Source organism: Cygnus olor, chromosome 4 (assembly GCF_009769625.2).
Source record: "Cygnus olor isolate bCygOlo1 chromosome 4, bCygOlo1.pri.v2, whole genome shotgun sequence".
Classification (NCBI taxonomy): domain Eukaryota; kingdom Metazoa; phylum Chordata; class Aves; order Anseriformes; family Anatidae; genus Cygnus; species Cygnus olor.
The window spans coordinates 69,355,228-69,371,558 of NC_049172.1; the positions used below are offsets into that span (position 1 = coordinate 69,355,228).

General features: G+C 46.0%; 1 protein-coding gene across 6 annotated transcripts in view; it reads right to left on the reverse strand.

The window, feature by feature from the left end:
• Nucleotides 1-1,049: 1,049 nt before the first annotated feature.
• Nucleotides 1,050-16,331, reverse strand: part of FGFR3 (fibroblast growth factor receptor 3) — a 55,875-nt gene continuing 40,593 nt past the window's right edge. Inside the window, exons 8-18 of one of the 6 annotated variants that reach the window (XM_040555659.1) lie at nt 15,260-15,404; nt 12,491-12,678; nt 11,525-11,670; nt 11,313-11,434; nt 9,989-10,099; nt 9,322-9,512; nt 7,856-7,978; nt 6,452-6,522; nt 4,811-4,948; nt 4,079-4,184; nt 1,050-3,999 (exon numbers count right to left, since the gene is read on the reverse strand). In XM_040555659.1, the coding sequence (XP_040411593.1) occupies nt 3,835-3,999; nt 4,079-4,184; nt 4,811-4,948; nt 6,452-6,522; nt 7,856-7,978; nt 9,322-9,512; nt 9,989-10,099; nt 11,313-11,434; nt 11,525-11,670; nt 12,491-12,678; nt 15,260-15,404 (1,506 nt within the window). In that variant the 3' untranslated portion in view covers nt 1,050-3,834. Of the gene's footprint in view, nt 4,000-4,078; nt 4,185-4,810; nt 4,949-6,451; nt 6,523-7,855; nt 7,979-9,321; nt 9,513-9,988; nt 10,100-11,312; nt 11,435-11,524; nt 11,674-12,484; nt 12,679-15,259; nt 15,405-16,331 lie in introns of all 6 variants that reach the window. The other 5 variants (XM_040555658.1, XM_040555657.1, XM_040555656.1 and 2 more) reach the window with 5 other exon arrangements.

The following is a 16,331-nucleotide window of genomic DNA, read 5'->3' on the forward strand; positions in this document are numbered from 1 at the left end:
TCGGGGCTGGCCATCATCAACGTGTGTCCGGGAAGCGTGGAAATGATCCACTGCAAGGAGCAAGGCTTCTCCTCCCACAACGCAGTGCTAAAAAAAGGTTTTTCCTACAACGGCAAGGAAATGACCTAAATGCCATACAATCTATCTTCAATAAATAAATAAATAGAATGTAAATTCTAGGAAGCAGCAGGAGCAACAGTGCTTCCAGTGCTGTGGATGTAACCAGCAGAGATGCATGAACCCCCCCATGCCACTTTCTTAAAAATAGGCAGGCTACACGCAGTTGGATGAACTTGCACGCAAAAACTGAGGTTTCTGGGAAGCAGTTCAACAGGATCACTCGTAGGGGTATGTTAATTTTATATGGCCATGCTGGGTTGGCCCAGTGCTCCCCAAGCTGCAACACCCCGTCTGCTGCTGGCAGAGCGAGGATTTGTGGAGCTTCCTTGCATGCTCCTCCAGAGGTAAAGGAGACAAATGGGGGTCTGCTCCTTGGATGCTGGGCAGGATGAGGTCCCTCGTACCCATCCTGAGAGGTGCTGGGTGCCTGCTCTGGATAAATCCCCATTCTCTTTCCTAGCAGGGGCTTCCCTTGTGCATGGCGGGACTGAACACAATGTTTGCACCACATCATGCTGGGAGACTTCCAGGTCTGAACAAAATCCACAGCTGAGGTCTCATCAGCAAATCCTGCCCTTGTGCCAGGGGTATATGCTTGGTCCTGTATGGGAGAGGGAGCAAAACACCCCTGTTCCTGCATGCACACAATGGCCTGTGTGGACATGAATACACCCACTACTAAAGAAATAATCCTTCCCTGCTAATCCATAACTTTTAAAGTTATAAATATAAAACCTGTGCTGGCCAGGATTTGTGAAGCACTGTAAAATACACCCTCCTGGCACAGGTTTGGTCACTACAGACCCCACAGACTTTTTTTTTTTTTTTTTTTCAAAGGACCCTCACAGCTGGGAATAAACCCCCAAATTTAACAACTTGTTTATCTTTATTATTGTTATTTTTCTTTTGGTAAAAGTAAGTTTGCCATGTTAACAAAAGCAGAATAGTTTTATTTAGTGTTCATCTCACACCTTCGACAGCTGCAGCTGTCAGGCACAGAAATACAGTATTAAAATAAACTGAACAGAGTTGCTCATTGAAAAATCACGCTATGCAAACCTGTGGATTGTAACATCAACAGTATAAAATGTAACAAAATTGGAATTTTTTAATTTTTTAAGCTTTTAAAGATAATAGTCCAGGCTATAAAACTATATAAGCATTGAATAAGAAATGTTAAGTCAACAAGTCTACAACAGATACATCTTGTAAAAACTCAATAAATTATATATATATTTATAATATCTAGTAACATTTGAAATCATGCACAGTTTTGTACATTTTCTTTTTCAGTACATGAAACTCAACGCTTCGAGTACTTGGAATGTACACAATTAGCAGACATTTGTAAGAAAATACCAAAAAATTCTTTTTTTTATTCCAACACAACAAAACAAAAATCTATAGAAATCTACCTTCTCAAACTTCCATTGAAGTAACCTCAAACTATAAATTATTTATTTTAGGATAAGGATTTTGTGGCTCTAAGAAGGAAAAAAAAAAAAAAAAAAAACTTAAAATGAGATGCTGCCATCCTGGTATTCTGAAACATTGATATGTAATATGCACCAGAGAAAAATGTAAAGAAAATTCAGGATGCAATTATCCTTGCCTCTTCATGGTAGCAGATAGTCTTCTGGACAAAAACAAACAAACAAACAACAAAAAAGCCAACCCAAACCTCCCCCCTTGTCAGCTTGAGCCACAGTAAGATTCTCTAGTTCAGTTGTGTGCTTTTAAACTGCTATCTGACGTACAGGAACAAAATAGCACAGCACTCTGAACACAGAAAATTAGGCATCACTGGCATTTTTCAGTGTTAGATGCAAAAGAAATATGCAGTCATTGCATCTCCCCTGCAAACAGTGTCACTTCTCTTGGTATTTTGCCCACATGGGTATTTCTTAAGCCCAAAATACAACGGTACTGGCAAAGGGGGGAAAAAAAATAATGCGCATCATCCAAAGTCAACATTTCGCTTTGCTGCGTACTTGTTATTAACTCGACCACAAAGAATACCTTCATTCGAAAATAGAAAAATAAACACCCACACCCCCTTTAATGCACAGTGGTTAAACTGATGGAAGAATTCTTGGCCCTATTTTTCTGAAATATGTAAAAATCATCTCTCTGCTGCTATTTGTTTGGTTTTAACCACTGGTGATGTATTGAAAAATAAACTTACCTTTGCTCACTGCAATCCAGGATAAACTAATATTTTTTTAACAAATACATATATATATATTTATAACATTAAATGTAATTTGTTAAAGGACTGTACATCTATACATTCTTTCAATATTTCCCATAAACACAAAAGAAAAACTTGATTAATATATTTTTTCTCCATTTTTAATAAGTTAAAAAAAAACACCCTTAAACTCAGTGAAATTTAAAGTTTACAGTAACGCTACGCTATTTAAACCGATGAACAGATATGTTAATGTCTATAAATAACTTTACAAATATACATGTTAAGGTACAATTTTTAAAACAAAACTGTGAAGATACAAAACAAACAAAAAAATCTCTTTCACCCAGATCAGTATATCCTAGATTGCAATGCTCATATTTTGAGACTCTCTCTCAGTACTGCTTTATGTTGCATTAGTATTATACATTCTTTTTTTCCCATATATTTATTTATATATATACAGGATATATTTATAGATATATACACAGATTCTCTGGAATAAACCTTTTTGATATAAGTTAAAGGCTCTTGCCTACAGGTACCCGTAACTTCTTTCTCCAAGTCACTGCACGTAGATGGAGCCAAACCACTGGCGCCAAGGGCCGGAGGAGCTGCTCCCCTCCAACTCGCCCTTTGCAAGCAAAAGTATGCACACCCCCATCTCCAGAAAGCAAGGTTCCCCCAAAACGGCTGCTCCCGCAGGTTGGGACAGGGCTTGAGAAGCAGCATGGGTGCTCAGTCCCCGTGGGACCTGGCTAGCGGCAGGGTGATGCTCTCCTCCAATTAGGATCACTTGACTGTTTCTTTTTTTTTTCTTTTCCTTTCTCCATGACGATTTGCATTTTACTCTTTTTTCTTCTTCTTCTTCCAAAAAAGATTCCTTCTATGTAGCTGGGTAATAAGATCATGAAGCTATAAAAACGACGACAACAAAAATATAGATATTTTTATAAATATATGAATCCCTGCAGGCAACGTGGCTTTTCAGCTCCACCAAAAAGGTTCATGTACAGATTGCATAAGCAAAGAATTTCTACATTCTTTACACTTTTTTTTTTTCCGTTAGCTTTTTTTTTTTATAAAAAAAGGAAGATTTTTTTTTTCTCTTCTTCGTATTGCAGGCACAGATCGGCTACTCTGGCACTCGGCACACGACCGTGGAGGCTGGAGGTCAGCACCCCCAGGTTTAACATTCTACTTAGGAAAAAATAAAATAAAAAATACCAAAAAAAAAATCATACAAGATAGATCATCTTGGCAAGAGATTAGTTCCTTCAGGCCAAACAGTGCTTCTTGACTTTTTATACAGCAAATGGGAAAATAAAAAATAAAGATCTTTCTTTTTCTTTTTTTTTTTTTTCTTTTTTACCCTGAACAGCTCAACAACACAAATCCTCCAGCGTCGCCGAGCAGTTTCACGGAAACATCCTTCACTACGGGTTTGTTCTCGGCGCCCCACGCTCACGCCGGGGTGGGCGCGCTGCCTGTCCGTCCGTCCATCCGTCTGACCGGGGGGGCCGTCACGTCCGGATGACGCCGTTACAGGGGGGGTGCTTGGGCAGGCAGGGCTCATCCGGCAGCAGGTCATGTGCAAAAACCGAGTCATCCCCCGAGGAGCAGGTGCTGTGGGTGTCCTGGCCAGCCGGCGAGTACTGCTCAAAGGGCACTGAGAGGTCCAGGTACTCCTGAGGGGGTGACAGACCCGTCAGCACCCTTGGGGACAAGCCACCCCTCCCCGCGTGCCCCCACCAACACCACACTCACGTCGGTGGACGTCACGGTGAGGACCCTGTCCAGGTCTTCCACCAGCTGCTTGAAGGTGGGTCGCTGCGAGGGGACAGCGTGCCAGCACTCCCGCATGATCATGTACCTGTGGGGCATGACAGGGAAAGGGAGATCGTCACCTGTGGTAAAGATCGCCCCCAAAACCCCGTCTGCCTGAGAGAAAAGCTACGGCAGAGGAGAGCAGCAAGGCTCAGCCCCAGCCGCCATGTCAGGAAGCAGCAGGGATGAAGCCCAGCGCTGAGGGGATGGCGGCAGGTCCCTGCTGAGCATGGGTAGGAGAAGCCTCCTCTGCTCACATTGACTTGAGGAGTCACTGGAGCTGAAGTAACGAGGAGGAACTGAGCGTAATTGTGTCATTTTCTGGGACGCAAAGCAGGCTGCGGCCCCAGCTCCTAGGACAGCGTCCCTCAGGCATGAGGTGAGGAGGGTGTGAGGCTGTGGTGTCGTCTCGGGGAGGGGAGGAGGAGGGTTTTGTGGAGCCAAGGCCTCATTACTGATCACCTCAAGCCTATACGTGCTCTCAAAGCAGGACAAGGACCTGTGCTAAAGACGAGACACCAGAGCTGTGCCCCAAATTGCCACCCATCGAATGAGGCAGGTATGTGATGCCCCAGCAGCCTGAAGCAGGCCATTTGTTGTTGTGGTCACAGAGGGAATGGGGAGTGGGGAGAGGTGAGGGGAAAGCTGCTGGTTCACCCTCCTTCCACTCACAGGTCATGGGTGCAGTTGGCAGGTTTATCCATCCGATGGCCTTCTTTCAAGAGTTTGAAGAGTTCCTCGACAGGAATTCCTGGGTATGGAGACCCTCCCAAAGTGAAGATCTCCCATAGTAGCACTCCAAAGGACCAGCTGGAAACCAAAGAAAGATCTTTAAAATTCAATGAGTTTTTTTTTTCCACCCCCCATATCCCCTCCCCCCTGCTCTGCTTTATTTCTGTGCAGCCATGCATAGCTAACAAAGTCATCAATAGCATGACTAATTGCCTAGGCCATTTTTACTAGTTACTTGGAGATCTCTGCTGATCCAACTCAATAGCAAAGAAATCCCAGGCACCAAGTCTGAAATTGAAATGAGCATTTAATCAGATAGGTGACAGCCCATCTATTACCCCCAGCTCTTTGTTAGGTCTTCCACCAGCTCCACTGAATGGAACAAATCAAATTATTCATGCACAGCTTCACTGAATTGCAGGCTTGGAACCACAGGCCACTAATTGTGCAAGCTGATACCAAAACTTGCTTGTTACAACACTCATTTCACTGGCCAAGCTGGGAGAAAAATACCCCAACAAAAATCAGCAAAGCACTAATGTTACACACTCCAGTCCTGCAGCTGTGCTCTGGTTAAAAGTCCTCTTTTCAAAAATATCTTTTGCCTTCTTCGTTTTCTTTTTAAAAACAGGGATTATCTGTCTCTGTTTCTCTTTCATGCATGCTCTCTCTCCTGTTCTCTAGCTTTGATTTATCTGTCATGCCCAATGCAGCATTACCTAAGCATGGAAACTATGATTTAAGATCAATAAAGCCAAAGTATGTGAAATTTACAGAAATAGAAATGATTCATTTGTCCAACTGCAAGCAGTGAGCCTTGGGGAGCCAGCAGCCTGTCTGCTAAATTACTGTAAAAAGCTATTATCATCCAAATATTGAAATAAAAAAGCCGGTGTGCATATTGAGCTACTTCAGTCCTTGCAAAGTTTAGATGTGATCTGAAACTGCTTCCCAGACTGCTCTACTTTCTGTTCAAGTCAGGAAAAAGAAAGAGAGATGTTTAAGGTAGCAGCCTGATAGATTTACATTTAGCATAGGCTCTGCTGTTTGCTTACAGTGCAGAGACACTAAAACTGACAAGATGGGATTAAGAAAAATAAAGGTAAATAAATGAAGCAGCAAAATTAATCTGAGAATATATCTGTTGACTATTCTCTGATCACCTCTACTAATGCTGGACAGAATATTTCAAGCTCATCCCACGTACTCAACTCAAGTGTAACTGTCTGGGTCAAAGTCTGGAAGAAGTCAAGGGTAACTTTTTAATGGTTTTTCTTTTCATGTTTTTTTTTGACTGCAGGATGAATCTCCTCATCTATAAACTGCACAAGAAATACCTGCCTGCCTCCCAGTAATTTTTCAGCAGCCTACTGGAGATTTATCCTTAGTTAAAAGCAACTAGATAACAGAAAAACAAAACCACGTGTGCAAAGCTGCAGCTTGAAATTGAATCATTCATGTTTTCATCCCCAGGCGCCCCAGCACAGAGCAAGCCCTGCTTGAGTTTAGCAGTACATATATTTTTGGGTTTATTTTACTGTTATTTTGTTTTATTTTTTAAAAAGTGTGGGTAATGCTTACACATCGCTCTGGTGAGTATAGACCCGGTCAAACAATGCTTCTGGAGCCATCCATTTCACAGGCAGCCGACCCTGTAATTAGGAAGACAATGGGAACATCCCATCAGCATATTCCCCCAGCCACAACGGCACCATCTGAATCTTCTTTTCTAATCCAGTTTGAAACATTTTCATTAACAACCACATCTGCCTTCCCGGTCACTGGGCAAAGCAGTAGTGGACACATATAAACAGATTACAGCATTTGATCCCTGGATCTTTGCTAACAATCTTTGCAGTAAATGCTCTCTGTGAACTGTATTTCTCTGCCAAGGCAGGTTTAACATATCAGAGCATCTAAATCTTCGTGTGGGAACAGCTTCTATTGCTCATAAATGCAGCTAGCTCAGAGGCAGAGAGCACAGGACAACAGTTTCAATCTCTTTGGTTGGAAGAAGCAGTTTGATGCTTAGACCAAATTCTGCTTAGGCTGAACCAGAGGGGAAATTGCCTAGAGTGAAATCAAGGGCCAGATCCTCTGAGAATCAAATTCTAATCCCACTGAAGTCTGAAGGAGGCCTGAACCCAGGTTTCCAGGGGGCTATTCTACATCAGGGTCATAAACATGCACAAATGGGATTAGGTTGTCAGCTGTCCAACGCAGCTCAAATGGGAAATCCATCTGAGCTGTAATTAAAATTCCCAATAATTTTTTAAAAATATATTCTTTTGATATTGCATGGGATCATGGTGGGCTTTGTAGGACTGCCTGAGCACTGAAACCCCTTGCCGCTGCAAACCTGCTGAGCTCCACAATACACTCAGCTCTTCCACTGCTGTCCTCTGCACCACGTTGTAGTTGTGGCTTTTGCTCTTTTGCTGCAGTGCACTGGGACGTGCTTTGTGTTCTGCAGCATGGCAGAAATCTGAACTGTTTTGGGACTCAGCCCTTGGCTGGGACCCTCTTCTCACCCTTGGTAGCAGATCCATGGAGTTCATTTGTAAAAATGAGAGAGAAGTGCATGAAAGCCAGGTAGCTCCAGGAACACAAAAAGTGATATTCTTCACTCAAGGGCTCTGGTGGGGCCTGAGGTTGGCTCCTTGGGACCTTTATGAACAGTAGTGCAACAGGCTTGGAAAGGCTCCTTTGGTAAAAACCTTGGTTTCTTAATCTAGAGCCTTCTTGGCAGAGCCGAGACCTCTCAACCAGCTGCTAGCACCAGCACCATCTGTCAGGAAGAAAATGGATGGTGGATGGACTCCTGGGATCAGCCTGTCTGTGGTCCCTCACAGGTGAGGCCAATGGCAGATCTCTTCCTCCTAAGCCCCTCTAAAAAGGGAGATGTGGAGTGAGGGCCACTTGCTGCAGGGACAGCAGTTCCTTGCCAGAAGGAAAACTACAAGTTCTTGGCAGTTCTGTACTTACATTGGTGGTTTTCTTGTAATAGTCGATGTTGTGAACGTCTCTAGCAAGGCCAAAATCAGCTATTTTCATCACATTGTCTTCAGTGACTAACACGTTCCTGGCTGCCAAGTCGCGATGAATGCACTGTGAAAGGTGAGCAAGTCAATAAATAAGGGCTTAGCTGCTTGCGTCTGGAACTAACAGCAACGTGTGGTTTACGAGCTGCTGTTTCATTGACTCCCAAGCTCATAAAGCTGTGAGCACTGCTTAATTCCTCGCTCTCTGTGTCATCGCTGCATCATGCATGCTCAGTGGGAGCCACTTCTTAGCAACACCTCATTGGCAGCCCCGGCGCTGACACGGCCGTGCAGCTTTTCCTTCTCCAAAGGGGATGCATGGATGGGTGAGAAATCAAACTTCCCTATTCTGTGGGTGCCTACTGGGACATGAAGCTCTTTCTATCCCCCTTCCTCCACAAAGATGAGTGCAGGTTGATGTTTAGAGTAAAAAAATCTTAAAATAAAGACTCATCAATACACCCAAAACACATCATAGCTGTTATCAGAGAAACAAGCTGTATTAGCCTGCACTGTGCAGAGAGGGAGTTGAAAGCCACCACGAAGCATCCACTCTGAACTGCACTCACGGGGCCAACACACCTGAAATCTGGAGCTGAACTTGTTCTTGCCTTTGTGTTCCCTACCCCCAGAAAGAGGTCACACCACCTGGTGCACAGCTTAGCAAACTCAAAGGCCTGATCGTCCACTTGCTGGTGTCAGGGTAAATCAGGACTAATCCCCAGGGTGTGATGTAAGCAAACACAGCAGCCGGCTCAACGCCAACAAAGTACTCCCCAGGGAGCATCCTGGGCATAGCCATGCCAAATCCGCTGCCAGCTCTGCTCCAAACGAGCCTACACGTGCTGGTGACAACTGCAAACACGTGCACTGCAAGTGGGATCTCAGCTTCCTTTTAAGTGCCTCCATCTTCAGCAATCCCAAAAGAGAGATCGAGGAAAGACAGGGGTGCGGGGAGCTCCTGACTCTGTCATCTAAGGTAATGCCTCCCAGGGTGGAAGCTCACAACTTTGTGTGATGCCCACCCTGACCACTGCAGAGAGAGCCCCAGGATCACACATCTGAAAACCAATTACTTCTACAAGCGGTAGAGGTTGAACTGCTGAGGACACGCACCAGGGTCTGGGCTGCCTGTGTTTTTGCATGCCCTTTGGAGATGCTAACAGGCCTGCAGGGGACAGCCAGGGCTGTTCAGCTCCACAGCTCACGAATGCAACCTGCACACAGGGAACAGGCTTCTACAGCTTCAGCCTTCTGCAAAAATACAAAGATCCTTTGTACTGAAAAATCTGGTCTCTAAAGGGAGAAGCCTGTATAGGTAAATTTGCCTGAATTTGCCTATACACACACACGTCTCTGAACACACAGGACTGACCAGCATTTTTACCAAATGAGACTTGTCAAACTCACTTTCTGAGATGCCAAGTACTCCATGCCCCGAGCCACCTGGTAGGCGCAGGAAACCAGGTCTTTAAATGTCAGCTGCTCCTCAGGCAGCTTGCAGGTGTCGAAGGAATAGTCCATGCCAGGTGGGCGACGTGCCCTGAGGTATTCCCGCAAGTTCCCCTTCGATGCATATTCCACCAGCACGTAGAGTGGTCCTGCAAGCAAGAACACCATCAGCATCCAGAAGAAAAAGAGGAAGCATGTGCAAGCTGACCCCTGAAATCTTATATTTTGAGACATTTTGGACAGTCAGTTAATAGAGGGGCTAGTCACAAACCTTGCCTCTCTCCAGGACATCATTTTATATCGATGAGAAAAGAAGAAAGATGTACAGGAGGACCTCAGGGAAAGGTGCAATCCAAGCCAAACCACATCAGACACAGACAGGAGTCTGTTGCTGATGCCAGCTATATGGCCGTCAGCAGGGCCTGGCCAGGTCTCACACAGTCAATGTGTGAGTGAGCCAGAGGAAGGAGGAAAAATCCCTCGGCACTGACCAAATACAGCGGGCAGGTCCTATCTGGGGTGAGATTAGCTCCAGAAAGCCATGCTGAGCACTAAGAGCAATGCTGTGGATGCAGGAGTATGAAACACAGCACCCTGAGCCTCCCGTCACCCTGTGAGCTCGTACCGTCCTGTGTGCAGGCACCGAGGAGGTTGATGATGTTTTTGTGCTTCCCAATCATCTTCATCATTTCCATCTCAGAGACCAGGTCTGAAAGGTCCTTGTCTGTGGCATCATCTGGTGAAAACAAGAGAGGGAGAGAAAGAAAACGTCAGGATGAAAATAAGTGTTTTGTAAAATATTGCTGCACAGCCATGCAGGGTTTTAATGGGGAAAAAGTATGCAAAAACTGTCAGTATTTGTTTTTCTTCTACTTTGGGAAGAAGAATCAAAATAAAAACAAAAACTATTATCCAAAAAAGAGAGTATTTGTTCAAAAATAAAAATGGAATAAATGGAGAGAAATATTGCTATGAAAATCAGTAATACCTTTCATCTTCTGTTTCACCCTGATGAACATTAAAGAAAAAAAGTCAGTTTGGGTACTTGGCACCATTTTTCTGTACTGATTGTTTCTCTCCCTTGTCTTCCAGGGAAAAGGGTTAAGGATGGGGGAAGATCAGATCTGGGATATAGGATAGGAGAAGGAATGTAATTTTTGCTCAGAAACCTGTAATTTTTCTACAACAGTAGAAAAATGAGGGAAAAGCTCCCCAGACGAATGCTTTGGTTTGGAGAGATGGGAATGTTCCTGCTTCCAAAAATAACTTCAGAATGGACTGAAGGAAATCTAAAGAATCCTTTTCTGATAAGAAATAGTTTTGTTTAAAAAAATGTCACCCCATGTAACCTCAGATCTGGGCTGCTCACTGACAGGGCGACTGCCCTGCCTGTTCCACCCGAACTCCACAGGGGGATTTCGCTTGTGATTACCGAAAGACTGCATGGGGGCAGGATGGGAAACAGGGACTCTTACGGAGGTGCCCAGTGCATCTCCCATTTTGGCCTCCCTTCCACCTCTCAGCAGTTTTGGATTGATTTTTTTAAGTGAGGGGTCAGAAGGAGTTTGGCAGATTAATTTCTGCAAGCTCCACCTGAGCTTGTTGAAAAATGTTTGCTAAAATAGCCAGCGTTGGTTATGGGGGGAGTAAAGAGCAGACTGCTTCACGGAGCTGGCTAGAAGTAAAGGTGCTTCCCCTTCTCCTCAGCGATCACATTACCCCTTGGCAGAGAACCGGGTTAATTCCCATTGCCTTTTCCTGACGGGACTTACACCTTTACATCCTCTCCAAGGAGACAGCCCTCGCCCCCAGGCTATGTGGGTGAAGCAGAAGGAAGGCCCCTTTTGCTTTCTTCTATTGGATCTGTTTGTACAAAAGACTTAAAAGAGAAGGAAAGAGAGGAAACCCCAGCGCAACATGCTGCTCCGCCCTCCGTGGGCTCCCCATACCTTTCAACATCTTGACAGCCACTGTGATGGCCTTGTTTGGCTTGTCCTTATCAATCCCAATCGCTTCTGCCATCACCACCTGGCCAAAACACCCCTCACCGAGCGGCTTCCCCAAGGTCAGGCTGGAGGGAGGAATAACAGGCGTGTTAGTGGGTATCAGGATGGTGACACTCCTGGGAAATGTGGGGACCCGGCCCGTGGGTTTGACTGACCGAGAGCGTGCCAATTCCCACTTGGGATCTGGAGGCAGTTCCAGCTCAGAGACGTTGGCCAGCATCGGCCCGTCGCTGGAGGAGAGACGCGTGATCCGGACCAGGGGTGTGTTGGAATTCATGGAAGAGTTGGACTCCAACGACACCTGCTTGGGTAGAGCAAATGAAGTGTTATTGCCAACTGTAGTCCCAGCGGGCAAGCGGGTGGGAACATGCCCTAGGTGGGTCACTGAGGGGTTTTGAGCTATCTCTGACATCTCACTGGTAATTTTGAAACGGGAAATCCCTCCCCCCCCCCATCTCTCATCTGTCCCACCCTTGCAGAAATGAGCTGATCTTGGCACACGTGGTCACCGTCTTCGCTGGTGGGAAGGAGGGATGGGTCAGCCAGTGCTCTCCAGCAGGGAAGAGTCCTGGCAGCGGTGATATAAGCCCTTCATTTGCTCTGTATGCTTCTACACAGGTGTACATGTGCACGTACAGGCTGTGGTTCTATCCTGGCACTGTAACTGCCCACCACGAGCTGTGAAATCCACATACTTCACCATGTAGCTTTATGTGGTGCCTTTTGCCCCGCTGCAATGGCAGAAAGTGCATGGAGAAAGATGACCCTCTTTCATCTCCATGAGAACGGAAGGAACAGGCACATTTAATGTGCTCTTGCTCCCCAAATTACCCCTCTGCCAGGGAGCCAGGATTATACTGCTCCCCTGCAAGACCTGCTTTCTGTGGCAGCCAAGCACTGGGAGTTTGAACCCAAGGCAGACGCCACCAGCTACTGCTCCACTGGAACAGAAACAAATGAATAAAAGGGCGTTAGACTTCTAGACTGCAGCCAAGTTATGTCCCTCTTGGGCAACATCTTTCTGGTAGAGTTTCTCACCTAGAAAGGAAATTTCAAGGAAAAAAAAAAAAAAAGGAATGACCATAGGGGGGAATAGGAATCTTGTATCTACTTTCTGTTACCTGTCTCTTAAGTGGAAATTTGGAGACTTTCTGCACAGTGGTGGTGTTCATGGCCTTTTTGTTTGGCATCTTCATCCTGCAGATAATCACAATGACCAGCACCAGGATGAAGAGAACTAAGCCAGTGCCGTAACTGAGAATGCCAGCATACACCGAGCCTGAATCGTCCATTTCCATTAGCTCCTCTGCTGCAGGGTGACAAGAGACAGCAGTCAGGATGGGGCCAGCGGCTGCCCGCACGCAACCACACACACGCAGCACAAAGAATTTGGGGAGGACCTGCTCATCCACACCAATTTTCTGACTGACTTCAGCGAAGGGACCCTCCTAGGCCAGTGGTTTTCCACCTGTGGCTGTAGCTACAGTATTTGCTTGGTTTGCTTTTTGTGGGGGGGTGATTTTACTGCCCTTTGATGTGATGGTGGAGGGCCTTCAGCCACAGGTTGAAAACCACTGCTCTAGACTGAAGGCATCTCCACGTGTCTGTGCTGTTCCTCTGAACCATGTCATGCTCTCTCTGCACATCCAAACCATGTAACTGGGTGCGCCCAGAGCTCCAGTGAAGATCTCCACCGGACCAGTGCCTGCCCTGACGGACAAAGGGGCTCAAAGGGCACCCAGGGGTAAGGTACCACAACAGGAAAATGTCTCATGATAGAAAGCTACATAATTATTTTGTGAAAACTTTGTTGTTTTGGGAGGAGGCCGGAAGGTCTGGCCTGGAGAGGTGGCTGAGCCAGGAGGACAGTGGCATGAGCCCATCAGCAGTGGCCACCTGAGAGCAAGGCGTTTTTGGGACCAGCAAGGCTCGGTTGCAATTCTCCCCCTGTTCCCTTCAGGACAGGCACTTGGACCAGAGGAAGGAGTCATGGTGGGACCGTTTTTCTGTCCCCCAAAGGCAGACCAGCATCAGAGGAACAGTCAGCAGTAGGAAACTTTACAGTGAAGTCACGCCAGCGTGGGCAGCTTGCTAACATCCCATGTCCATCAGCGGCTTCGGCAGCCAGCAGGAGCCTTTCTGCTGGCAGCAGCAGGCTCCAAATCAGGTCTTCAGTGGCTGTTTCCAGGGTGCACATGGAGAAACGGTCATGGGTGAGCACAGGATTCGCACCAGAGCATGTGGGCCCATGTGCCAGCTGTGCAGGGCCTGATCCTGCCAGGCGGTGATCTCTTCCTGCAGGGAAGGGTCACCAGATCTTTCGGGATCAGGCACTAGGTTGGTGCCACAGCTCACAGCACGTCGCCCTCTGCTCTACACGGACAGGTTCACAAAGTCAGGTTCCCCAGCAGGGTTGGATCCTGCACCTCCCTCCCTTTGGGCAGTGCTTTGGAGCCTGCTGCTGCACAGACAGCTGTACTTTGCTGCACAGGACTTCAATATAAAGTTCCACTTCAGGTGTTTTTCTTTTTTCCCGTTTGTTCTTTGCTTAAATCGGAGGTGTGAGTTCACACATTATAAAAACAGCGTAACGGTTGAATGAGACAGGATCAGGAGATTCTTAAATAACAGGGATATTAGTGCTCTAACCAAAGGAAGTGATTTGTCATCCAGTGGATGGCAGAAGCAGAAACAGGATAGGATCAGCTATTTTAGAGCTGGCAAATAAACAGAGAAAAGACCAGCAGATCCCACAGGCAGCAGGGTCAGGCGTGGAGGAAACCCTCTTGAGCCCCAGGAGAAGTGTTTACGAGCAAATCACCCACACAGATAAAGTCAAGCTTAGAAATGCCAAAGTTCCTGGTTCCTAAACATATCCCAAGACATTTGTGGGATAGAAACAAATGTGGTCTATGACTCGGTGAGCAAAAGCTGTGGGTATGGGATGCTTACAAGGGCCTACTGAACATACTCCAGGTCTGTTCCTGCACCCTCTGCAAGGCACAGCACCCACTTAGCTTTACTGTAAAACACTACTGGTGCTTTCCTGGGCTGTGCTCACGCTGCCTCCATAGCTGGAGGCAGATTTTGCAGGTGAAGGCACAGCACAGCCTCAGCCCTTTCTTTTGGAGGGCAGACCCCTCCTGCTGCATATTCTGCGCTGGCTTCATTGTCAGCGAGAGCTTTGCACATGAAAGGACCACAAAATTGAGGTCACTCTGGCCTCGGGTTTGAAACCCGTGGCAGCTTTCATCGGTTTCAGCTGGAGCAAGCAGCATTCAATGCCCCTGGGAGCCAGCACTCCTGGGCTCTGTCCACAGATGACTCCGGTCGACCTCCCGTCTGAGATCGCTCTCTCCGCCTGTTCATCCGTGAAGTGGAAATAATGCTACAGGCAGGGACGGGGGTACTCACACCAACTACTTGTGCATCTGATTTTTTGGTTGAGATATGAGGTTGGACAGAGAGGTTTCTCCATGAGATGATCCACTGTACATGGCCAGTGTAGGTGTCCTGGATTGTCTGATGGGGAGTTTCCTTCTCCCACTGGGTACACTTGCAGCATAAGGAGACAAAGCGACTGATTTTGGCACCTAGAGACAGTCTCCTAATGCAGAGGCTGTGAGCACCTCTGAGTTATTGACATCTAGAAAGATACTGGGCAATTTGTATCATTGCTGCAATAGTAATTTAAATCCCGAGATGAAATGCAAAATCTGCCAGCTGTGAGTATGCAACAGGGGTCTTCTGCTGCACCGGTTTGTCACCGGCATGGCAAATCCCAGAGGGGAGCCCTCCCTGGGTAACGTGTCAGCAGGAACCTGGCATTTCTACAGCAAACATCAAAGCACCCTGGAGAAGGAAGGAGAGGCCAGCACAGAAGGAAATACCTGGTAGCACCGTCAGCCAAGCAGAGTGATGTGAGAAACCAATAGAATTCCCTGCGAGACAAGTATATTCCCCAGCATCCTCAAAAGTAACATTTCGCAAGTACAGAATCTCTAGCTCCTTATCCGTTGTGTTAACACCTGCCGTCTACGGGGAAAAAAAACACACACATATAGAAAGAGGGAAAACAGAGAATAAGCCACATTCCCAGCAAGTGTGAGGACACCACAGGCAAATTTCAAAAGCAGATTAAAGTGTTTTTTCTTTTTTCTTTTTTTTTTTCCAACGGCCCATCTTCCACATTTATTCATTCATTCCCCTCTGCATCCTGTAGTCAAAAGCAAAAAAGTTCCCTTCACCAGGTTCTTACTCTGTCCCACTAAAGAAGCATGCAAGCAAAAGCATCCAAACGAAAAATTGCCCCCACAATATGACTGACCTTCAGTTAGTAGGGTGAGTACAGGGGGGAAGAGAGAGAAAGAAAAAGGAAAGAGGAAAGAAGGAAAGAAATGAGAAAGGAGGTGAGAGGTAGTGGGGAAAGACTCAAGTGCTGATCAGATGAACGTACAAATATTGAGTTCATTGAAGAATATTGAATTGTCAATTTTTTTTTAAGAATTATTTTCAGAATGGCCATTTCTAAGCCATATATTTATCATACAGCCTTTGATACTGCAGTGTGACTCTGGCTGATCCCAAGAAGGTGCCAAACCCTCCAGGGGTGCAACAGCTGGAGTCACACCAGAGAGCTCACAACTCTGCACTGCTCTCTGCTTAATGTGCTTGCTCGTATGAGTCAACATTGATATTTATTTCCCAATTACTCCTCAAACGGACAGAAGTCAGTCCGTAATGATTGTGTCAGTTTTAGGGGCAAAAATCTTGGTTTTCCATAGTACCAAACATCACAGGTCATTAGCATGCAATTCTGTTATCAGCACTCAATTGTAAGGAAGGGAAAGGAATAAAAGCATGAAGAGTTGATAGCAAAATTTGACAGTCGTTTTATTGTGGGAATTTTTCCATGGCAATTGCTGTATAGGCGTTACATTCTTGTAAAAAAAATTTAGCAAG